The 26,370-nt window shown below is 39.7% G+C and overlaps 1 protein-coding gene across 1 annotated transcript in view; it reads right to left on the bottom strand.

Annotated features, from left to right (window-relative positions):
- Nucleotides 1-26,370, bottom strand: part of ITGB8 (integrin subunit beta 8) — a 70,117-nt gene that overhangs the window by 22,343 nt on the left and 21,404 nt on the right. The window contains exons 2-6 of the mRNA XM_024219730.2: nucleotides 26,159-26,244; nucleotides 19,627-19,801; nucleotides 11,977-12,223; nucleotides 8,917-9,082; nucleotides 3,808-3,966 (exon numbers count right to left, since the gene is read on the bottom strand). Coding sequence (XP_024075498.2) covers nucleotides 3,808-3,966; nucleotides 8,917-9,082; nucleotides 11,977-12,223; nucleotides 19,627-19,801; nucleotides 26,159-26,244 — 833 coding nt within the window. The remainder of the gene's footprint in view (nucleotides 1-3,807; nucleotides 3,967-8,916; nucleotides 9,083-11,976; nucleotides 12,224-19,626; nucleotides 19,802-26,158; nucleotides 26,245-26,370) is intronic.

Here is a 26,370-nt window from a genome sequence, read left to right on the forward strand (position 1 = left end):
CAATATCATAACAAGGCACAGCTGGCAACAGGATTAGTCATCGACTCCATTCTGCTTCCTGTAAGAATCCTACTATGTTTTATGTATTTTATCTTATCTTTTCTCTCTACTAGCCAGGAAAATGTACTCCCTTTTTAGGTAGACTGTCTAGTTTTAGTTACATCATTGCTCTTTCCCTACTCCAACCTACTGTTTTCTTGAGTTTAGAAGATAATGATCAGAGATATTAAATATTTCAGGGGAGAGAGTGAACCAAGGACATTTCTAATTAAAAAAGGAAAGAGTCTTCTTTCCTCCCATCACTCATGCTTTCTTGGCAACCTTTAAAAGCCACAAAGAAACAAAGGAAAAAACTGGAAACAATTTCTGTCTTAAAGGCAAGTATTTGTATGTAAATACAGCGGAATCCTCTTAATTGCACAGCTAAGTGAAAACACAAACACACCAATTACACTCTCTTCTATTATTCCCTAGTTGATTTCTAGAGGCGAGTAGGAATATAGCCTGATGGCAAATGGTTCTTCCAATATTGTTGGAAAGTGATCTATAAGGGAGAAAAATAAACCCAAACACAAATAGGTGTGAGCGCTTTTTCTTTTGTAGGATGTATTTTTAAAGAGGAAAAACAGTCATGCCTTCTTTCTACGCCAAAGCAGAAAAGTTTTATTTTTGTTTTTGCTTGTTTTATTAGAAAGTCAGGTCTGTGTCTGTTTTTCTTGGAAGGGTCTTTAGGTGACTAGAGGCTAAGTAGGATTATCAAAGGTATCAAGAAAGTAAAACTTAATCAATGGTGAGGAGGAGGACTTTTCCCCCCAGATTTTAAAATATCTTATTAAAAAGTGAGTCCCTCCAGTCCCTTAATTAAAGGCAGAATAAAAGGAACCCCCCATCAAAAACAGGGTAGACAAGATTTGAAAATCCTATTCCTATAGTAATTAGAAAACCAGAATCACCTAACCAGTCAGTCCGTCCAGGTGTTCTATAAGCAATAAACAGCATCAATCCCTATCTCTCCCAACACCTTTCTGGTCATGCTTAGAAGAAGTCACAACGAATTTGATTTATTAAAAGGGCAGGGAAGCAGCCTGTAGTGCACAAACGAGGACCTAATGATCTACTAGATCAGCGGTTTTCAAACTTCATTGCACCGCAACCCCCTTCTGACAACAAAAATTACTACATGACCCCAGGAGAGGCGACTGAAGCCTGAGATCTCTTGAGCCCCGCCACCCCAAGCAGGGGTGGGGGGGAGACGAAAGCCAAAGCCTGAGCCCCACTGCTCTGGGTGTGTTTCGGTGGGGGAGTGGGGGGGGGCAAATCTGAAGCCCAAGGGCTTTAGCCCCAGGTGGGGGGCCTGTAACCTGGACCTCACTGCCCAGGGATCTCACTGCCCAGGGATGAAGCCCTTGGGCTTCGGCTTTGGGCCCGGGTGGTGAGGTTCGGGCTTCAGCTTCAGCCCTGGGCCCCAGCAAGTCTAACGCCAGCCCTGATGACCCCATTAAAACAGAGTCCTCACCCACAGTTTGAGAACCTCTGTATTAGATCTTTTCCATCTCTAAGATCAGGCTGGCAGGGACCACCGGACATGTCATGTACTCTGTATGGAGAAAGGCTACAGAGAAAAACACAGCAGCGATTTGTGTAGGAAACTGCATAGCAGCCTTGCATGGATAAGCGTTATGCTGCTGAATCACATCTATTCCAAAAAGTCTGATATTGTGAAAGATCCACAGTGTAGAGAAACTCTTTCCCATGTCTGCTGCTACACAACTTCCCACATGTCTGCATGCATCAGCCAATGGCAAAACGGGAAAGAGAGAGTCAGCAGAGCAGTTGTATCAAAACATGCCTCACGGTGGGAAATCCATTGATGACTTGCTTTGGGAGGCTAAACCTACTGCCTATTCCACAAAAACTCCACCACAGAAACTCAGGGCGAGGTTTGACCCCATTTGGAAGTATCCATGCACAGAAGAGTATGACTCCAAAAGCCTTTAGTTCAGAAAGAACATTTAAAACCCTTTCTGCAATCAGCAGCCATCCTGGCTTAATAGAGTAGCTCATTTTTTGTTTTGTTTTCTATTGGTGACAGTTTCCAGTTGAAAACTGAAGTATTCAGTATTTCAGCTAAATTCTCGACACAGAAAATAATGGACTTGCTTTGTAACAGATAGACTATCTAGAACATCAGAAGAGTCTTTGGCACCAGAGAAAAGATCTATATTTAAAGCAATTGTTTAATATACAGAGACAAATTCTCCTCTGTTACAGTAGTGCAACTCCTCTGAAGTAAAAGGGGTCACACACCAGTGGAACTGAAAAGATACTATAACTCACAAGTATATAGTCTTTTGTTCTGATGAAGGATTCCTGTAGATTACTTTCATGAAACAGATTAAATGGAATAGTTGTTTACATAATTGGAGCAGTATAACAATACTGAAACCAAACAGACTAGCTGAAGGGGAATAAACAAGCCTGATAAGCAAGGGGAAATACAAAAGGTGACAGAAGGAGTAAATTAATGAAAGAACATTAGATAATCTGAAATCCAAACAGCCTTCCAGTCAGTCTGCCAAGCTTCTAAACACCCACTTGTTCTGAGAAGCATTTCAGCTTCAATGTCACACACTGTTCTGGAAGGTATTCTACTGCTTTTGTACATACACACTGTTAGCTCTATTGTGCCATTCCTGTGTACACTGGGCTTTTGGGATCAAAGTCAGCCCTGGCATACATAGATGGAATTCCTACTGAGTTAATGGGGACTACTGCCATCTTACACTACAGCTAAATGTGTGTCTTACAGCGTGAGCTCCTGGAGGCAGCAAAGTTGCCTGTTGGCAATGTTTGTCTCATGGACGATGCTGTGTTGCAATGGCACTGCACAAACCAAAGACCCACCTGTCATTTCATATTTCCGGTATCTGCTTATTTATGGTAATGTATCAGTTAGGCAGTGATTCCTATTCCCCCAACTGAACTAAGATTAAGCAATTTCACTAAACCCTACAAATCTGAGAAAAATTGCTTTCCAAAACTATAGAATCTTTCATACATTATTGAAGAAGACTTTTGAAAGCTAAAACAAGCCTGCTGAATATAAACAGGTTATCATTGCATGCCAGTGTATTTGATGCATTTTTTGCACAAATATATAAACCAGTAAGTCATGCCGTGTGGAATTCAGATGTATCTAAATCCGTGCTAACTCTTTAAACCCCTCTGGCACAAGACTCCTTTTAGTGTGCCAAGATTGAATTAGTTTCTTACCATTATACATCATCTTCCCTGCCTGATTTCTACAAGGCCCTATGCTCTACTCCCTTCAATGCCACAAAGCATCCTCCCTGAGCTGAAAGCACTATCATCACTGTTCGATTTACTAGAACGAGTCCCTACCATATAATGCAAGACTCCTGCAAATTGCTAGCATATTCTCGTGCAGAGTAATGCAACAAAATGATGATTTCCCTCCTTCCTTTTTACATTCTATACAACAGATGCAGGAGATCTATCAGATGGTAACTTACCTCCTAAAAATACCTTATTATATTGTGCTTTGCAGAACACTGCTGACCCCACCAAAATGGATTACTGAAATATTTTACATCGGATAGAAAGGATGTCAATAATTTTACTTCCATCACACTTGTTCTTGGTCCTACATTCTGCTTACTAAGGCAAATATTAATGTTTTACTAATTTAAGTAGAAGCATCAGTTTAGTGTCAATTTAAAATCTTGATTTTTAAATTTGATAATGCATTGGCTTCCCAAAGGTAAGAGCGTATGACATATACCTTACCATACTTGTAGCTTTGATGTACACATTATCTTTCAGATGGCAATTTCCATCATTGGGAATTACTATCCCGGCCAATTTACTATCAAGGGCCAGATGAGAGGTCTGATCTGTCATCACAAGAAGTAATCGCTTTGCTTCTTTGCGCCAACCAATATGGCTCTAAAAGAAAAAAAGTAAGCATGAGAATGAAATTTAACTCTTTTAATTCTATAATGGTAAATATGTCTATGGAAGTCCAATGTAAGTCTATTTTCAGGTACTGCACTGCTTAAAAGCAAAACATAAGCACTGAAGCTGAGAGTGTAAGCACACACTCAAGGCAGATGAAGTAGTTAAAGCACTAATTCTTTACATATGGGGCTGGGTATTTATCCTGATCCTGCAAAGTACTTATGTGAGCAAAGTTCTGCACATGTTTAAATGCTTTGCAGGATTTGAGGCATAGGGTTAGCAAGTCCACAAGAAGTGAGTTCTGTTAGTTTCAATCCATCTTGGAGCAGATGAATTTATTTTCCATTGACTTGTCTCCTCTCCCCCGCCTCCCTTTTTTTTTAAAAAGAGACATCACCCATAAAAATTGAGTCAGAAATATTTGTTGTGCAATATACGTGTTGGTACAACACAACTGCAAAATTCCATTTGTGATGTTAGTACCTATCAACTCAACTGCACAGTGTTTGTAAAATTCTTTGATTTGAGATCACTACATAGAAGAAACACCCAAAGCAATTCTCTGAATGAATGCAACACATTTTTGAATATACTTAATGATACCAGAGTCAAAATAAGAGAAACACTGGTTTTTTGTAAATTCCTTACACGTCTCAAAAGGGACACAAAACATAGCATCAGTTAGGATATTGCACCCATTCTACTAAACAAAATTTAACATGAAAAAAAATCACAACTATCAATCATGGGTGCCAGGTTTGTGTAATTTTTGGTGGTGCCCAGAACGGATCCAAACAGAGCCGTCCAGTCCATAGGACGGACCGGGACAACCGCCCCAGACCCCGCACTTTGGGGGGCCCCATGCTTCAGGGGGAGGACACGGGATCCAGGGTGGCCTGGGGACTAGCGGGGGGCCTGGCGTTGGCAGCAGTGAGCGACCCAGCCCCAGCCCGTTCCGCCCCGCCGGCTCCCAGCGTTGCTCGGGGAAGGGGTGGAAGCTGGAAAGAGGCGGGGGGTTGGGGGAAGAGTTGGAATGGGGGCGGAGGCAGAGCAGGGACGGGAAGAGGTGGGGCTAGCTGGGGCCAGGTCGCTCGCTGCTGCCGGCAGCATCATGTATGACATCAAGTTCAGCATCAGGTATGACACCCAGGCATTCGGCAACCCAGGCATATATTCAGCTCGGCTGCAGAGCTGGCCTGTGGCTCCTTCTAGCTGCAAAGGGGTGCTGTGGTGCCTGCTCTGTCAAAATTTGTGCAGCTCCATGTCCTAACCTGCCACTGCTTGGGACAAGGTATGTCGACAGTAAGATAAAGTTTACGGGCATATGCAAATGAGTCGATTACATAATTGGATAAAATGTCACATGGAGCTGCACAAAACTTATTAGCTATGACTCTGAGAAGCACAGACCAAAGGATGGTGAGTTGTAGGATGGGAAAAGAGTGGGCTGTGAAGTATTATCCTAAATAATTAAGCTAAACTACACTTGTAAAAATTAAGTGACCACAGAACATATTATGATATGGTATCTTTTATTTTTCCTCTCAGATTTTTTCATTCACTCTCTAATTTGTAAAAATGGTAATTGGCAACGAGTCTCCTACTCAGAGCAAGTTAGAAAGTTCTGCTCTATGAAAAGTTAGTTTGTATTAATTAACTTACAGCTCACACTTGTTGTTATGAAATGCACATTGTTCTCATCCATTTTAGTCCACAATTCAATTAACAGGAAGGACTGTCTATACTCATGAATGTTTCCATTCTATTATTTTTGGAAGCATATAACCCCTTTCGAACTTGAATGTCAGAGGTATGGAATGTATCCAGTGATCAACATTTAAATGCAAGAAATCTTTTCAGTGCTTCAAAGTTATTTTTGTAGCAGCTGTGAACAGGATATCTATGTTTTGTGTTTATTTTCCCGCTTTACACTCTTCATCTTTTTAATATAAAGAAGCCCACAGTTAATCTGTTTTTGGTGGGGTGTTTTTTGTGTGATTATTCTCTCAACTCATTCCCCTGTCCTAAAAGAAAAGGTATAAATGGATAAGAGAGAAGAACCATGAAAAAGAAGCCTGATCCTCTTGACGTGAACAGTACCATTGTCCAGAAGTCCTACCTGCTAAGCTGGACAGGCATTGCATTGCTTGACAAAGCAAAAAGCAAGAGGACTGGATGGACACTCAACTTTGTGTATCATGTAGCTCTTTCCTCATTCTTTTCTACTTTGAGGAGTATGAAGATATTTCTGTAGGCATGCAGTAAGGTGGGGTTTTTTTAAAGTACAAACTCGTTACAAGATTGAACTGACACTGAAATGCATCTGTATGCTAAAACCATACAAGGCAATGACAATTTAGTACTCAAATATTTTCTAAAATGGAGGATTTTAGAAAGTTCAAACCACATGCGCAGCCCTTAGAACAAAGGTAGAGGGAGGATTCTGTATTACTCAGTGGGATCCTCCTTTGGTTAGCTGAAGAGCAGGTCCGCTCTTTAAAGAGCCTAAAACTGTAACATTGGATTTTATCATTATTGTGTCTCAATGATTTACAAATATCAAATATGTTCAGTTTATATATTTACAGTTAGTTGTTTCTAACACCTGAAAATCCAACCCATGATAGGAGAATCAAGATTGGAATTTTCCATTACCAATAATAAAAGTTTTCAGGCCAAATCTGATCCTCAGTTACACTCATTCAACTCCTGACTTTAAATTACACCTTTAATAACTTGTGTAAATGCAACTTGTTGAAGCTTAGTAAACAATTCTGTTGATACAGGAGAACTTGCTCCCAGCTCTGTCTCCCATTGCGGTGTTGACTCTGCTGTGCTAACAGGAATAAGACACAGTAAAACTTATTTTTGTTACCGAAATCAGCACACTTGCATTGGATCACACACACACGGACCAAATATGTTAAGTAGGAAAGTGCCATTTTTACTAGGGCTGTCAAATGATTAACAAAATGAATCATGATTAATCACACTGTTAAGCAATAATGGAATACCATTTATTTAAATATTTTTGTATGTTTTATACATTTTCAAATATATTGATTTCAATTACAACACAGAAATGTGTAGTGTTCACTTTATATTTATTTTTATTATAAATATTTGTGCTGTAAAAAACAAAATAGTATTTTTCACTTCACCAAAAACAAATACTGTAGCACAATCTCTTTATCATGAAAGTTGAACTTACAAATGTAGAATTATGTAAAAAAAAAAAACTGCATTCAAAAATAAACTAACATAAAACTTTAGAGCCTACAAGTCCACTCAGTCCTACTTCTTGTTCAGCCAGTCACCCAGACAATCAAGTCTGTTCACATTTACAGGAGATAATACTGCCCACTTCTCATTTACAATGTCACCTGAAAGTGAGAACAGGCATTCCCCATGGCAGTGTTGTAGCCGGCACCACAAGATATTTATGTGCCAGATAAGCTAATGATTCATATGTCCCTTCATGCTTCAACCACCATTCCAGAGGACATGTGTCCATGCTGATGACAGGTTCTGCTCGATAACGATCGAAAGCAGTGCAGACCGACGCATGTTCACTTTTATCATCTGAGTCAGATGCCACCAGCAGAAGGTCGATTTTCTTTTTTGGTGGTTCAGGGTCTGTAGTTTCTGTATCAGAGCATTGCTCTTTTAAGACTTCTGAAAGCATGCTCCACCCCTTGTGCCTCTCAGATCTTGGAAGGCACTTCAGATTCTTAAACCTTGGGTTGAGAGCTGTAGCTATCCTTAGAAATCTCACATTGGTACCCTCTTTGCGTTTTGTCAGATCTGCAGTGAAAGTGTTCTTAAAACGAACAACATGTGCTGGGTCATCATCCAAGACTGCTAGAACATGAAATACATGACAGAATGCAGGTAAAACAGACAAGGAGGCATACTATTCTCCCCCAAGGAGTTCAGTCAAAATTTAATTAATGCATTATTTTTTTAACGAGTGTCATCAGCATGGAAGCATATCCTCCGGAATGGTGGCTGAAGCATAAAGGGGCATATGAATGTTTATCACATCTGGTAAACACATAAATAACTGGCAATGCCGGCTTCAAAAGTGCCATGTGAATGCCTGTTCTCAATTTCAGGTGACACTGTAAATAAGGAACCAGCAGCATTATATCCCGTAAATGTAAACAAACTTGTTTGTCTTAGCGAGTGGCTGAATAAGAAGTAGGACTGAGTGGACTTGTAGGCTCTAAAGTTTTACATTGTTTTGTTTTTGAGTGAAGTTACGTAACAAAAAAAAAATCTACATTTGTAAGTTGCCCCTTTCACAATAAAGGGTACTTGTTTACCTGTTTCACATTACGGTACTTGTCTGAGGTGAACTGAAAAATACTACTGTCTCTTTTGTTGATCATTTGTACAATGCAAAGATTTGTTATAAAAATAATAATATAAAGTGAGCACTGTACACTTTGTATTCTGTGTTGTATTTGAAATTAATATATTTGAAAATGTAGAAAAACTTCTAGAATATTTAATAAATTTCAATTGGTATTCTACTGTTTAACAGTGTGATTAAAATGGCAATTAATCGTGATATATTTTTGTAATCATGATTAATTTTTTTGAGTTAATTGCATGAGTTAACTGCGATTAATCAACAGCCCTAATTTTTCCATAACCTTTTTTCCCCATACAAGAGCCACATCAATTATCAGCACTGAAAGGGATTCCCCTACTCAGTCCTCCTCCAGCAAGAGGACATTCACGGGGAGCCTTGATGATGGCTTGGAGATTGGAAAGGGGCTGGGGGGAAATGTCATGCCTCTGTCAGGCATAAAGTTGCTAAGGAGCATGATTACTATATTATAAATGGCTCAGTATCATTGAGAACAGAAACAATGATAAATACAGATCTGTTGCTCAACTGCCATTCAGTTCTTTGTTCAGAAATCTCCTTACCTGGCACACAGCTGCCTGAAGCATAGCATCAAACCCTCCTTCAGGTGTATCAATATTCCCAGAGATCTTTTGTTTATTCACTGCATTTTTGAACTCTGCTATGTTGTCAGTCAGAGATAGCACATGAATGTAGCCATGAGGTGGCATACAATCTAAATTATAATCACTGTAGGAGAAAACAAAGCAAGCCCAACATATTATATTATTATTTAAAAATAATTTTAATAACTCCAGTACTAGATGGGTTTTATGGAACAAGTGAATATAGATATTTTGAAAAAAATATATATATATATTTTTATAAAAGAATCTTTATTAGACTCGCTTGAACTAGAAATATTTCTAGTTTATGTTGAACAAAAATTAGTGCATGTTTTTTTTCTTCTAGTTATGTGAAAAGTGTACCCAATCCTAATTGCTTTCATGCAAACATAACAAAAAATAAACAATGCTGAAGTATAGAATTTAATGTACAGCAAAATATGGCAAGAGACAGTATAACCTCAAACAGAACATTATCCCTTTGGAATCCCTAAGAAAGGGAACAATTAGACTTCACATTTAAATTTTTTGTGTCCTGATAAAGAAATACTACATACTAAGGACCAGATCCTGTAACAATTTCACATGACTATGAGCTACAGAATCAAAACCTAAAAACCCATCAACTCTAAAGGGCATAAACACATGAATATACCTCACATTGAGATTAATAATAGTTACATAGCCACACGGATGGAAGACTATGTTCTCAAATTCTCAGAGGTTAAACAATTTTTACCACTTTATGTTAAGGAAGCTTTGAGTAAGAGATAGCTGAGCTAATTCCAGAACCCATAGATTAGGCCCTTTTTCTGTAACACGGTTAAGCATTGACTTCAGTGGGACTGAGGCACCTACATAAGTGCTTAAATGATTCAAGACACAGTTCCTGATCCAAAGCCCATGAAATAATTGAAAAGATGCCCATTGATTTAAATGGACTTGGGTTCAGGCCCTTACAGTAGAGCTAATACGTAGCAACAAGTACAGTAATTCTTCACTTAACATTGTAGTTATGTTCCTGAAAAATGTGACTAAGCGAAACGATGTTAAGCAAATCCAATTTCCCCATAAGAATTAATGTAAATGAGGTGGTTAGGTTCCAGGGAATTTTTTTTCAACAGACAAAAGACATTATATATATATATATATATATATAGACACACACACACACACACAGTATAAGTTTTAAACAAACAATTTAATACTGGTATACAGTGATGATGATTGTGAAGCTTAGTTGAGGTGGAGAAGTCAGAGGGTGGGATATTTCCCAGGGAACAGGGCCGGCTCTGGCTTTTTTGCCGCCCCAGGCAAAAAAACCTCGGGCCGCCCCCCCCCCCCCCAGTGGGGGGGGCGCCGGGGGGGGGGGCGGCTGGAGCCCTGGGAGGAGGGCGGCGAGCCCCAGTCGGGGCTCGGCTCTCCCCCCGGCAGCCAGAGCACAGGGGACAGGGCGGCGAGCCCCGGCCGGGGGGAGGGCGCCGGGGGGGAGGGCGGCCAGAGCGCCGGGGGAGGGCGGCGAGCCCGGCCGTGGCCCCGCTCTCCCCGGCAGCTGGAGCGCCGCACCGCCCCCCTCCAGGTGCTGCCCCAAGCACAAGCTTGGTGGGCTGGTGCCTGGAGCCGGCCCTGCCAGGGAATGCCTTACTGCTAAATGATGAACTAGCAATTGGCTGAGCCCTCAAGGGTTAACTCTCACACTCTACAAGGCAGCAGGAATGGAGGGAGGGGAGACAGCATCGCAGACAGAGACACACACCATGTGTGTGTGTGAGAGAGATGCGCATTTCCCCTTTAAGTACGCTGACCCTACTCTTAAATACACTACCTTGTTAATTAGATCAGCTTGCTGAGACCGCAGCTGCTGCCAGCAAGCTCCCACTGTCCTGAGCCCTGTCGTGTGTCCCCCCTGCTCTATGGAAGATGGGGTAAGCGGGGTGCAGGAGCGGGGAGGGGACGGACACCCTGTCATTAGCCCCCCTCTTTCTCCCCTCCCTCCCGCACAGCAAGCAGGAGTCTCAGGAGCTCCAAGGCAGAGGGCAGGAGCAGCACACGGCAGTGGGGGGAGGGACAGCTGAACTGCCGGCAATTGATAGCCTGCTGGGCAGCTGCTGCACAAGGAACTTAGGGGAGTGGGGAGCTGATGGGGGGCTGTCGGTCCACCCTGGTTCCAAGCCCCCACCAGCTAGTTAAAATGGGCTGCTCTTCCTGCAAGCAGTGGACAAAGTAGGTGGCTGCCAAACGAAGTTAGAAGGGAGCACTGCACAACTTTAAACGAGCATGTTCCCTAATTGATCAGCAACGTAACAACAAAACAACGTTAACCGGGACGACTTTAAGTGAGGAGTTACTGTATATATGATGTAAAAAAGATTAATATTAATTATTCACAAACAATCTGATTTACATATAAGGGTATTTGGATTTGTTGTGTGGAGTCTTGTTCTGTAGCGGTTATGGACAGTGATCCCTCACCTTACATGCATGTTGAATACAAGGAATAAAGTCTGTGACATGCAAAAATAATTGGTCCAATCCTGTACTTCTCACTTGGGGAAAATGAGGGTTTAGCCAAGTAAGAATGGCAGAAGCAAACCCAAAAGGTTCTTATTTTGTTCGTTAAATAGACTGGGAGAAATATGTATTACAGGGATGAAAGGGAAACTTTCAAGGAAAGCATTTTAACACACAAGTTTTGAAAGTACTGTAACTAAAAAATAAACATGCAAAATAATCGATCACAATATCTGACTGTTTTAAACACAAAAGCATATGTAAAATATACAAAACATATGCCTTGAGCGGTTCTGAAATTTTAAAATAATCACCGAATACTGCGTGAAAGAAGCCTTTTTTTCTTAAGAAAGAGAACACTGCTGGGAAACCAAGCTGATATCAAAGAGAAAGACTCATTGTGAAGTTTTAAAAAAATTATAATGTAGCATAACATATTAATTAAGTTCTTATTCATACAGTTTTTCTTACTTGGCATTACCCAAATAAACACACATCATTACATACCTGCACTGATTATGGATTCTTTCTGGGTGAATGCTAATATAGGGTGACACAGTCTTGTCCACATATGATCCAAAGCCAAGTCGAAAATCAAGAGAAATATTTGCCATCTTTTTAGATAAATCAAATCCAACAGAATTTAATTTTTCTATGTTGTTGTGCATAGAAGCTGAGACATCAACTAAATAATAAAGGTCCACCGGATACTTCTCTAGAGGATGGACTTTTAACATAAAGCTTGCTTTACCTCCTGGTTAAAAGGAAACAAACAAGTGTATTACATATTTTCAAATGTACCCTTTTAAAAATACTGCAAATTTACCTTTAATGTTGCAGGCACTATAAACATTTGCAGGCAAACAGAAAAAATAAATTAAAAAAGTCAACGAGGGTTTTAAATGTACATCAAAAATAAATCTTATAGGGCCTGTTATAAAACTTATGTAGCTGGTCTCCTATGTGGGTTATTGTTAAAAATGGGCCTTTTCCTATTATCTTTTAAATTCTTGATTACACAATCCATTTGGCATTATACCAGACAGGAACCATGACTCAAAAACTGAAAGAATTTCAATCACTTCAAGGATGATAGTTTCTAACTGTACCATTTTACTTGGCTAACAAATGGGTCTGGTATCCCCATGAGGGGTGTCTAACTCTATAGGTATTATATATATACACATACCCCAAAGAAAACAGGACCTGAAATGCCTAGTTATGTAGGGCTTCAAGTTTTCCATTACATTAGTGCTAAAGAAGTCAATGAGAAATCTTTCAAGGATTAAAGAAAAACTAAATGTGAGTTTAAGAAGAAAAATCCCTATGCTGACCTCAGACAAAAACAAACACAGGTCACTTTTATCTCAGGATGTCAAATGTCTGTCTGTCCCACAGAGCCACATTACAATCTCTTATGTAACAAAAATCACTAACCTTTAAAAAGATCAGCCTATTGCATTATTATTTGTTGTTTTTGCAATGCCAGCAAAAAACAGCAACATGAATAGACAACTGGGTAGCATTTAAGTTCAACATTGTGAGGGTTTAAATTATTTGTTATTTCACAGCACCCAAAATATGCTAGACACTTCACAGAATAAATAAGATGGCATGATCCCTTCATAAGTATCTTACAATCTAGTATGACATGACACAGTGAGGAAATAGCAAACCAATAGGGAGGGACAAGTGCAGGATAGAGGTTACAGCAGAGATTATTGTAGCTGCTCAACAAAAGCTAGTGTGCAACATGCTTGACCAGAAGCTATTTTAAAAAAAAAAATCATAAAAAATGTGGCTATGCATTTATGCCAGATATTAGTCTATAATGACGCTGCTAGGCAAGATCCTCAGCTAGTGTTAATTGGTGAAGTTCCGTTGACTTTAACAGAGCTATTACAATTTACACCAACTGAGGATCTGCCCCATTGAGTTAAAATGAAAATTGCAAATATATCTATTTTAAAGGCAATTTACCTGATGATTTTGGGGGGGGGGGGGATGAAGGGCAGGGAGGGGTATAAGTGAACATTTTCCGTCTGAAAATTTCAGCTTTTGTTCATGACCAGCTCTTGTATGAACAAAAGAAAATTTCAGTATGTTGAAACTCCACCTTTATGCTTCCTACTTGCCAATGAAAACATTTTTTTTTTAAATGAACCTCACAGTCTTTAATTTGCAATGCAACTCCCACGATGTAAAATATTTTGTCATAAACAGAGCTTTTATTTTCTTCCACATAAATCCTAGCTTTTCTGATTACGTAAGTGAATCCTAAAAGCCAGGATTAAAAACAAAACAAAAATCCTTCACACACACACACACACACACACACACACACACACACACACACTTTTATTCTGCATAACATACCATACAAACACCATACAGCGAGCCAAATTCCTCCACAGTTATACCTATGCAACTCCACTGGGTATAACTAAGGGCAGACTGTGGCCAATCTATTCAATTCTGAGTCTTAGCACCATAGGCAATTTCAGTCTTATGCCTCTCCTGAGCAAAAACCAGCAGTTGCTCTTACTCTGTGAAACTTTGTGACGTGGACAAATGTTCATTTAGGACTAGGAGGAGATCTCTAAGCTCCTTTTCATTTATAGAAAGCAGATTAATTAAACCAGCTTTTCAGAAGGTTGTGTTGCACAGTAGCCCAAAACATTTCAGAGCCCCTAAAATAATTTAATGACAGCTGCTAGAGAGGCCCAGATTCCGAGACCCCTACTCAGCCTGAATTCCACCTTACTCTACAAGTAGTCCTACTGCAGTCAATGGGATTTCTAGAGAAGTAAAGTATGATTCAGTGTGACTAAGGGTATCAGAATGTGACCCACCATTTTAATAATTTGAGGGGTGGAAATGGTGGACGGCTAACTTTCACTTGTGCTTCACTCCTGCAGTAAGACTTGAAGATGACTCAGATCTTAATTCCCTTAATGCTTTTCTACAGAAGGCCCATCTTCCTCGTTAAATGTGGAATTGTCTTTGTGACGGTGACTATTCTCCTTCTGTAGGCTACAGGGAGTTGAAGGACACATGATCACACATATTTGAGTTGGTCAGACAATGACTTTCCATTCATTCAAGGGCAAGTTTAGGTGTACAGAGGTACCTGGGAAGTTATACCGTATATCAACTTTGGGCACCTTTGCAAGCAGATAGTAAATGTGAACAAAAAACAAACAAAATATAGGGCCGTCAAGCGATTAAAAGAATTAATCACGATTAATGACGTGATTAAAAAAAATTAATCGCAATTAATCACGTAATAATAGAATAACATTTATTTAAATATTTTTGGATGTTTTCTACATTTTCAAATATGCTTTTTTCAATTACAACACAGAATACAAAGTGTACAGTGTTCACTTTATATTTATTTTTATTACAAATATTTGCACTGTAAAAAACAAAATAAAATATTTTTCAATTCACCTAATACAAGTACTGTAGTGCAATCTCTTTATTATGAAAGTTAAACTTACAAATGTAGAATTATGTACAAAAAAACTCGATTCAAAAATAAAACAATGTATAACTTTAGAGTCTACAAGTCCACTCGGTCTTACTTCAGCCAGTCGCTCAGACAAACAAGTTTGGTTACCTTTTGCCGGAGACGATGCTGCCAGCTTCTTGTTTACAATATCACCTGAAAATGAGAACAGGAGTTTGCATGGCACTGTTGTAGCAGGCGTCGCAAGATATTTACGTGCCAGATGCGCTAAAGATTCATATGTCCCTTCATGCTTCAACCACCATTCCAGAGGACATGCGTCCATGCTGATGATGTGTTCTGCTCGATAACGATCCAAAGCAGAATGGACCGACGCATGTTCATTTTCATCATCTGAGTCAGATGCCACTAGCAGAAGGCTGACTTTCTTTTTTGGTGGTTCGGGTTCTGTAGTTTCCACATCTGAGTGTTGCTCTTTTAAGACTTCTGAAAGCATGCTCCACACCTCATCCCTCTCAGATTTTGGAAGGCACTTCAGATTCTTAAACCTTGGGAGTGCTGTAGCTATTTTTAAAAATCTCACATTGGTACCTTCTTTGCGTTTTATCTTAAAACGAACAACATGTGCTGGGTCATCATCCAAGACTGATATAACATGAAATATATGGCAGAACGTGGGTAAAACAGAACAGGAGACATACAATTCTCCCCAAAGGAATTCAGTCTCAAATTTAATTAATGCATTATGTTTTTAATGAGCATCATCAGTGTGGAAGCATGTTCCCTGAAATGGTGGCCGAAGCATGAAGGGGCATATGAATGTTTAGCATATCTGGGACGTAAATACTTTGCAACACCGGATACAAAAGTGCCATGCGAACGCCTGTTCTCACTTTCAGGTGACATTGTAAATAAGAAGCAGGCAGAAGTATCTCCCGTAAATGTAAACAAACTTGTTCAGCTAATTGCTAAGACAAACAAGAAGTAGGACTGAGTGGACTTGTAGGCGCTAAAGTTTTACATTGTTTTGTTTTTGAGTGCAGTTACGTAACAATAATAATCTACATTTGTAAATTCAACTTTCATGATAAAGAGACTGCACTACAGTACTTGTATGTGGTGAATTGAAAAATATTATTTCTTTTGTTTACCATTTTTATAGTGCAAATATTGGTAATCAAAAATAATAATATAAAGTGAGCACTGTACACTTTTTATTCTGTGCTGTAATAGAAATCAATGTACTTGAAAATGTAGAAAAACATCCAAAGTATTTAATAAATTTAAATTGGTATTCTATTGTATGGCCGTGCGATTAATTGTGATTATTTTTTTTAATTGCAATTAATTTTTTTGAGTTAATTGCATGAGTTAACTGCGATTAATCGACAGCCCTACAAAAAACCAAAACCAAACAAATCTACAATCTAGGAATTTTAGCTCATAAATTTATTGTATGGGTTCATAAGTAATACAGATTATGTATCCTCAAAGAAAGATTATTTTTATAAGAAAATCTAAATTTAGAAGATAAAGGAAGAACACAAAACAGACAAGACCAGAAAAAAAGAAGTAGCAATTTTAAGGTTACAGTGCCAAATTCTGCAGTCTCTGGTGAGAGTTTTCCTTAGTCAGAATTTGGCCATCAGGAACTAGTAAATGAAGGGACATATTAGAACATCTAGTTTATCTCCTGCCAGGGCAGCTGTTCCTTATGGTGCACTGTCTACTGCTTTGTCCAATCTAGTTTTCCACCATTCCTCTCAAAAGTCTTTTTACAACCTCAGGGCCACCATCTACATTACAAAAATAATCCTGTTTGAACATGACTGTGAAACATGGCTGTGGCCCAAATGCATTATAGACATGTTTCTTCTGGCCTGTGTGAAATACTCCCCACCCAATTAGATTATAAACCTGTTAAGGAACAGTGTTTAAACTCAGGTAACGCCCGAGGTTAAAATTCCGCAGTACAGATATAAGAATTATGGTTTGGTCTATTCAGTAAAGAAGAAATATTATTGTAACAAAGTTGAGTCCCAGCCATATTTCACAGCTGTGCTTAAACAAGTTTGTTTTACTATCATAGATAGGACCTAACAGATATCACCATAAGAAAGTCTCTTCCATATATTCAGCCTAAATCTTCTCTTTCTTCATTTCACTACTCCAAGTTATACCCTCATGTTACAGTACTAGAAATTATGAGTTCTGCAAAATAAACAGGCATATAACATGTCATTCAGATTCTTGTATGAAAATGGGAAAAATAAAATAGGTTTATTGATGCATCCGCTAAGGGCAGCATAACTTACATTGGTCACTCTTCTCTTTGTTCTGACAGAACATGTGTGAGAATATAGCTGTGGGAGATGATTTCATATCACTGCTTCTCCCAGAAATGGTCAGTGTTTAACCTAGGTCTATGACAATGAGTTTCTATTATGCACTTTTTAAAATCTACTGTTACGCTGGGTTTCATTCTAGTTGTCCCATCAGTAAAGACTGCCTCCCATTTCTTCACCAGATAAAAGACACGTAAATGTTATAAGCATTGTATCTAAACAGAAGTCTAACTTTGCAGAGTTTATCCAATATATTTATAAGGAATAGCATCTCACAGTTTATAACATTTATCCTCTATTTTTCATCTCTGATCCATGACCCTTGCATTGACAGCCAACATGATCCAACAATACCATTTATTTGGGAAGTACGGATTGCAATATTTTGCAGATAAAGTTGTGTTAAATTGGAAATATATGGCTTTTCTGAGAGAATAAAGGTATATTTTATAATTGTGACAGGCCATAAACTGAGAGGCAAGGTTCAGTAAGAGAGTGGTGTACCACTTCATTGGGATGCACAGCAGAGGCATATAGTATTATCAATTTTCATTCAATTTTGTTATCTCAGACATGGTCTGAAACAGTTAAGTAAAATGCAAATTACTGTATTTTTACAGTTACTTGGATTACTTATTAAATATAATACCTATGAAAAAGTCTGTGCATATAAGTGCACATAATCCATTTAATGATTTATGAACCCGAAGTGCACAATAAAGCTGAAGCGTACATAATGGTTTAGATTTTCAAAGGGAGCAAAAAGAAATAGGTGCTAATTCCCACTGAAAGTCAATGGGACTTGGAAGCCTAACTCCCTTAGGCCCCTTTGAAAGTCTCAGGTGATGTCCCAAGCTTCACAACAAGCAACACACACTTTAGCAAAGTGCAACTTTTGAATATGCACATGTGCCAGTGAGGTGAGGAAACATGTCACCTGTGTGAGTTGCATATGAAAATTGTGTAGAAAAAGGAGCAGCTCCCTTTCCTCTAAGGTATCAACATCCCTTTGGTACTATTGTTTTGCAGGTGGGGGTTGAGGCATTGCTATCAGGAAAGACTGTAGCAGGAGTTGCAGCTCTTGCTCTAAAGAGCGTGCACCACTTGGAAACTCATGGACTTTCCCACTGATGACTTCACTGGAAATTAATGCTATTCAGACCAGTATTAATCTCTAATACATGATGTCTATCCCCTTGTGAGGACAGGGGTAGAGTGGATGGCTGTGGGACAGGGATGAATTGAAGCATGGCCACTGAGCTAGCCAAGTGTTTGGGGCTGAAGAAATGGGAAGATGGCTGAGGAGCAGTATAGAGGGACAGGCATTCCAAGCTATGCTCCAGGATCCACAAGGTTGGGGTCATCCATACAGAGCCTTCTTGAGTGTTCATGATTAGAAGACCTACAACCACTGCTCCCATCCATGAAGCCAATAGATTTCCCCCCCCTCCTTCTGGACGAGGTAATTTCTGGGGTGTCTTGTGGCTTCTAAGTAGGTATATTTTGTATTATCTTTTCCCTTTCTGTATAATTTCCATCAAATGGGATGACATGGTCATATGATATGGCATGGTTTAGATTATATGTGGGAAAAGAACTATATTACAACAATACTACTGAAATTTTAAATTGCATGAGAGTCAGGAAATTCAATGAGGGTTTTTACAACAACTCTATTACAGTACAGTCTTCTATTCTAACACAATATACTCCAGCATTCTCACTCTAGCACTTATGTGCATTAAATTTACACTACAGAAAAAAGCAAAAAATCTTGTATCCAAAAATATCCTAAATGTCTTTTTTGTGTTTGGGCGCATGAACTAGTAAGTCACTTTGTAACAATTTTGTTAGATAGTCAACATTATGGACCAAACAATGTTTTGGTATTTAATCTAATGAGGTGGGTTTCATTCTTCCAATTCTGGGATAATTCAAGCAACAGAATTATAACCTGTCTTTTGAGAATTTCTGGAACTTAACCTGCATATTTCCAAGTACAAAACTCCATTCTTGACATTAACTTGGTGGATCAGGATGGAAACAGCTAACAAATAAAAATGAAACAAAACACTGCAAAAAGTTTTCACCTTCACCTCCATGTCACTGTTGTGAAACTCAGTGGCAGCCCTAACCCTGAGTTAATGGGCATAGCTGCCAATTTTTAGCTATACCCATAGGAACATTGCAGTTATACTTCTACAAATAGTTTTATAGATGAAAGATAGTTAGTTTCATTCTTCTAAATAATAATTACAGCCACTGCCTCACAGACTGGATTGAAGCGTCCCTGTATTTAGTTTAGATTTAATACAGAAGCAATGCTTTAGATAACCAAACCTGGACGCAGTTGGATTGAAACCTCCCCCGGTGTTACTTGTGTATTTGTCTTGTGGTCGCTGGGTATTGTTACACGAATGGTGGGATTTTCTATAAATTCTGATTGGCAGCCTTTTTTTATTAAATTAAAAACCATGTCACATCGTCCCTTCTGTGTTGCTCCTGCCATGAAATCCTGGTTGAAAAGAGGCAAAAAGTACAAGCCATTTTAAGTTAGAAAATATATAATCTTCAAAGGAAACCAAGTTACCAAATAACAAGTGTTTCAAACAATAGAACATGCTTCTATAATTGCAAAGACTGTTGTGCAAGGCCATGGAAACCACATGTTTTTAATAAGGACAATAACAAGAAAATATTTAAAATAGAAGTTAAAGAAAAATAATTTTAGATTTAAAGGACAAAACTTTTTGAATAGAGAGAGGATTTTGCACTTTTAGAACAAGCTGCCTTTGGGAAAAGGATGGTATGCACTGTCATTATGTCACTGTAAAATTGTTTGTGCTACGTTCACTAAAGCAGTTCCACCAAAGTAGTGTGAGCCACACTTACTATTTTACTTCAAAATGTACTGCTCATTTCTCAGAAAAAGTCTACTGGAAATTTTGTTTATGACAATAATTTCAAAATTAGGACCAATATTTTCAAAATTAGGACCAATATCTATAGTTAAGTTGCTCAACAAGTGGCCAGATTTTCAAGTGTGCTGGAAACTCAGCAGCTCCCACTGAGGCCAGTGGGAACTGCCAGATTTTTGAAAGTCTTTTGTAGGGGGCATGAAGGGTTATTTGAGTATTTGGTGAGGAGGAAGCCTACTACATCTTCCTAGCAATTGCACAACTGCGGATGAGCTGTACTGTGCTCAAAACAGGGGTGAAGTTCTATGACCCATGCAATACAGGATGACAGACTATATGATTTAATGGTTTCTTCTGGCCCATTAAAAATCTTCAAGCTGCTGAGCCCATCTGTTCCCCCTATATAAGCCATAAGAGACAGTTATGCCAGTATCCTCTTGTTTTGTGGTTGCCTGTGTATGGGGCAGGAAATGTTTTAAATAGGGCTGTCGATTAATCGCAGTTAACTCATGCGATCAACTCAACAAAATAAATCACGATTAATCACAGTTTTAATTGCACTGTTAAACAACAGAATACCAATTTAAATGTATTAAATATTTTTGCTTGTTTTTCTACATTTTCAAATACAACACAGATTACAAAGTGTACAGTGCTCACTTTATATTTATTTTTGATTATGAATATTTGCACTGTAAAAAAAGAAATAGTATTTTTCAATTTACCTCATACAAGTACTATAGTGCAATCTCTTTATCATGAAAGTAGAACTTACAAATGTAGAATTATGTACAAAATATAACTACACTCAAAAACAAAATTATGTAAAACTTTAGAGCGGGCAAGTATACTCAGTCCTACTTCTTATTCAGCCAATCGCTAAGACAAACAAGTTTGTTTACATTTACAGGAGATAATGCTGCCGGCTCCTTATTTACAGTGTCACCTGAAATTGAGAACAAGCATTCACATGGCACTTTTGTAGCCAGCATTGCCAGGTATTTACGTGCCAGATATGCTAAACATTCATATGCCCCTTCATGCTTTGGTCACCATTCCAGAGGACATGCTTCCATGCTGATGATGCTTGTTAAAAAAATAATGTGTAAAATTTGCGACTAAACAACTTGGGGAGAATTGTATGTCTCCCAGTCTGTTCTACCCGCATTTTGCCATATATTTCATGTTAGAGCAGTCTTGGATGATGACCCACCACATGTTGTTCGTTTTAAGAACACTTTCACTGCAGATTTGACAAAACACAAAAGTGTGAGATTTCTAAAGATAGTCACAGCACTCGACCCAAAGTTTAAAAGCTGAAGTGCCTTCCAAAATCTGAGAGGGATGAGGTGTGGAACATGCCTTCAGAAGTCTTAAAAGAGCAACACTCTGATGCAGAAACTACAGGGACTGAGTGGACTTGCAGGCTCTAAAGTTTTACATTGTTTTGTTTTTGAATGCAGTTATATTTTGTACGTAATTCTACATATGTAAGTTCAACTTTCATGATAAAGAGATTGCACTACAGTACTTGTATTAGGTAAACTGAAAATACTATTTCTTTTTCTTTTTTTTTTTTTTTTTTACAGTGCACATATTCATAATCAAAAATAAATATAAAGTGAGCACTGTACACTTTGTATTCAGTGTTGTAACTGAAATCAATATATTTGAAAATGTAGAAAACTTCAAAAAATATTTAAATAAATGGTATTTCATTATTGTTCAATTGCGCGATTAATCCCATATTTACTTCTTTTAATCTCTTGACAGACGTAGTTTTAATTTGTCAAAATACTGGGAGATGTGGATAACAGCAAAAGGGAGCTTTTGTAAAGGAGCTTTCCCTTGTATATAGCTCCAAAACTTTTAGACAGAGGTGGGTTTGGGTTTGTTTCCCCTGCTCTCCAATTCCACAATCTTAGGGATGTGGCTTGCGTGTCAGACTAAGCAAACTATAGAACAGGGGTCGGCAACCTACAGCACGTGTGCCAAAGGTGGCACGCGAGCTGATTTTTAATGGCACACCGAGGTCCCGACCGCCGGCCCCGCTCAGCCCGCTGCCGGCCTGGGTGAAGGGAACCCCAGGCCGGTAGCAGGCTGAGCGGAGCCGGCGGCTGAGACCCCAGCTGGCAGGATCCAGTGGCCAGAACCCCAGACTAGCAGCGGGCTGAGCGGGGTCCTGGCCCTGCTCAGCCCGCTGCCAGCCCAGGGTCCCAGCCGCCAGTCCCCCTCAGCCCACTGCTGGCCTGGATGGACGGAACCCCGGGCGAGCAGTGGGCTGAGTGGGGCCAGCGGCTGGAACCCCGACTAGCAGGAGCCAGTGGACGGAACTCCAGACCGGCAGCGGGCTGAACTGCTCAGCCCGCCACCACTCTGGGGTCCCGGCCGCCGGCCCCGCTCAGCCCGCCGGTGCTCTGGGGTTCCAGCTGCTGGCCCCTTGCCAGCCGGGGTCCTGGCCGCCGGGACCCCGCTGGCAAGGGGCCGGCAGCCAGAACCTAGAAGTAAAGTAAGGCGGAGCGTGCACGCTCAGAGCCGGCCGATGCTGGGGGGCTCCGCTGCGAGTGGAGGCCCGGCGCGTGGCGCGCTTCCAGCTGGGGTCCTGCTGGCTGCCGGAACTCTCCTGCAGGCTGGTGCTGGCGGCCCCGTGCACCGGACTAAGCAGCAGGCAGTCAGGCAAGTGAAAGGGGCCGGCAGGAGGCGCAGTGGAGGTGTCCACATCCCAGCCTGTCCTGCTGCCCCTCTCTCGCCACTGTGGCTGAATACCAGGGCACTGCAGGCACGTGCCGTCCCTGCAGCGTGCACAGCTGCGGCCCCTGGGGAAGAAGGGGAAGGGAGCGGCAGGCCAGGGGGTCTTATGCCGCTGCCCCCCATTTGCCTGCAGATGCAGTGCCCACACACAGCTGGCCCACAGCTCCCTTGGCAGGAACAGGAACAGCGTGGGGCAGGGACCCATCCACCATCCAGGTAACCCGGCTGCAACCGAGACTGTCCCAGGCCAGTCCCAAGCCCCCGCCCCTCCAGGACTTCCCCCCTACACACACACCCCAACTCCCTGCCCTGAGCCCCTCATGCCACCCAACCCTGACTCCTGCACCCCCCATGCTCCCAGCCCTGACTCCTGCATCATCCACATACCCACCCCCTGCCCTGAGCCCCCCGCACCCCAACCCCCTGCCCTGAGTGCTCCCCCCCACACCCACACATCCCCAGCCCCTGATCTCCTCCCCCCGAGGGGGGTTGCAATATGACAGTACCTGTAAGAAATTTAAGTTACTTTCACCCCTGCTGGAACCCCAGACCAGCAGCGGACTGAGCGGAGCCGGAGGTGGGCTGAGCGTCTCATCCCGCTGCTGGTCTGGGGTTCCGGCCGCCAGCCCCGCCAGCCCACTGCCAGCCTGGGGTACTGGCAGCCAGCCTGGGGCTCTGCTCCTGGCCTCGACCCAGCGCTCTTCAGTCACCCCCTGCTGTAGCCCACATTGGAAAACTCAGCAGGGAAAAGCGAGGGCAAGGATCACACTAAACCGATAAGATCTGCATTTTAATTTTATTTTAAATGAAGCTTCTTAAATATTTTAAAAACCTTATTTACTTTAAATACAACAATAGTTTATTTATATAATATAGATTTATAGAGAGAGACCTTCTAAAAACGTTAAAATGTATTACTGGCACGCGAAACCTTAAATTAGAGTGAACTTGGCACACCACTTCTGAAAGGTTGCCTACCCCTGCTATAGAATGAGATGATCTTTCATGGAATCTTACTCCATTAACTTCTCGGGCCACAGATTTTTTAATGGGTTACTTTCACAAACAGGTGGTTTTCAAAGAACAAATTAAATGTATGAGAACTTTTTTTTAAAATATCAAACAGAAGTGGATCAATTAATTTTTGTTTTATTAACAAAGACATTCAGGCTTTGTTTGCTGAAATTCATAAAATACTCCCACAGTAGCACACACTGTTAACAAAGAAATGCAGAAAACATAAAATGGGAAAGAAAAAGAAAAAGGGTGTGGTTGTAAAAAAAATTCTCCTACACAAAGAGTTTTGAAAGATGGTTTTAACAGGCACAGACAAAATTTAATAATTAGTTTTGATGCCAGGAAGTTTTTCATTTAGTAATATGAGAGCTAGTTGAATAGTTTCAATTTGTGTGTGTTTACATGCAAATAATGTAGCAAATTATCATTTCTGGGGTATGTTAATTGTAGTTTGTGAGTATGGATGCCACCACTTATTTATGAAAGGGTCGACAAATCCAGAACATTTAGTGCATTTTAAACAGGAATGATGATTCATCTAAAATATTCATACTGAAAGTGTTATTCATTATTTGCTAGTCACTATCTGAATTCTCTTCAGCAAAAGAATAAAACAAGACAATCATTCAACCGGGGAGTAGAAACAATAACATCCAACTACACATGGCAATGAGAAATAGCACAAGGGTAAAAGACATTGGCCTGTTCTACATTTAAAATGTAGGTTGACATTGCTATGTTAGTCAGAGGTGTGAAAAATCCACTCGAGTGCCGTAGCTATACTGACCTAACCCCCCAGTCTACACGCAGCTACGTCAATAGAAAAATATTCCCATTAACCTAGCTACCATTGTTTAGGGAGGTGGTGTTCATACAGGGATAGGTTATGGGGACAAAGCTACAGCACTGTACCTATGCCAGTATAGTCCCTAAAGTGTACACATACTCATAGTGAAAGAGAAAGGGTGACATTTGTTCACAAAATACTTGATGAACACTTGGGGATAACAAATACACTTGTAGAAGTTGCAGTCAGTGCATAAACAGAAAGAGAAAAATAGCACCATCAGTTCTAATTAACAGCTTTAAAACAATCAAATTAGCAATGTTTGTAGTGTATTGAAGAAATATAAAAATATACACTTTAAAATTGCATATACAAAATGGAAAGTTTAAAAATGATTTTGTAACAAAACACTATGGAAAAATACGCAAAGATTGACTGTAATAATGTAGTATTTTAACTGACCCACCATTCAGCCTCTAAAATTATACTGGCATGAAGTGGAGAGAGAGAAACCCATTGGCTGCAATGTGAGCATAAAAATAAATGAATCCTTGTGAAGTCAGCAGATGACATCTTACACTATTACTAATTGCCTAAAAGTGCCCTTAAAAGTTTTTGTGAACTTCTAATTGCCAGTAAACAATCTTGCAAATGAAATAAAATAAAATAAAAACCTACAAATCACCCTTAACACTCTTCAGAGACATGAAAACTCATAACTGGGTATATACAAATTGAAATTAACTGGTTGTTTGTCAAAAACAGAAACCTCACTGTTTTCAATACAGTACTGATTTCAGAATAATTCAATTTATCACAAAAGCATGACAATCCCTGGCAAGTCACAAAACTGAAGGTTTCTTGTGTCAAAAATAGCAAAGCATCAGTTTTCCATATGTGACAAAGGAAATGATGTCTGATGAAATCAAATTGACTCCAAGAAATTCAAAACCAAAACATTACTAGTAAAGTAACTTGCTGAAATGTAATAAGCACAGATATGAAAATGATTTGCTTCTGATATATAATGAAAGTGTTTAATACCAATTACTGATAAGTAATTTTGTATTGCTGAAGCCAAAAACTTTTGAACTCCCCAAAGTTACTTTTAGTCTGCCAATGCTGTCTATAAAGTAGATGGAAAACATAAAAAGGTTCACACTTTATTTAAAAATTACTGTAATTTTCCAGATAAAAAAAGTAACATTTTCTCTTTTGGCAACCAAATATATTTCACATGATTTCTCAGGTGCTGTCTCCAAGAATAAGTCTAAATAATTTTTCCCTGTTATTTCTCAATATCTTTCTTTTTAATATTCTGGAGTTCCTTCATCTGCATAAGTGTGTTAGAAGCAGGTAAAATAAATAAATACAACAATAAAACAAAGAAATAGCTCACCTCTTGAGAACACCATCCACACTCTGGGCCCAGGGCAAGACACATTGTGCACGTTAGTGTATTTGAAGTGGCACATCTGTTTTCTGCTGTAATGAAATATAAAAACAAACATTAGTGATTCATAATGGTATGTGGGAACTCTGTAAAATGCCTAATTTTAAACTCTGATTAAATAAACTACTGTTTAGCAGATTAAGACTGACGATAAAAAG

This window comes from Terrapene carolina, unplaced genomic scaffold, assembly GCF_002925995.2.
Source record: "Terrapene carolina triunguis isolate 2854851 unplaced genomic scaffold, T_m_triunguis-2.0 Scaffold84, whole genome shotgun sequence".
NCBI lineage: Eukaryota > Metazoa > Chordata > Testudines > Emydidae > Terrapene > Terrapene triunguis.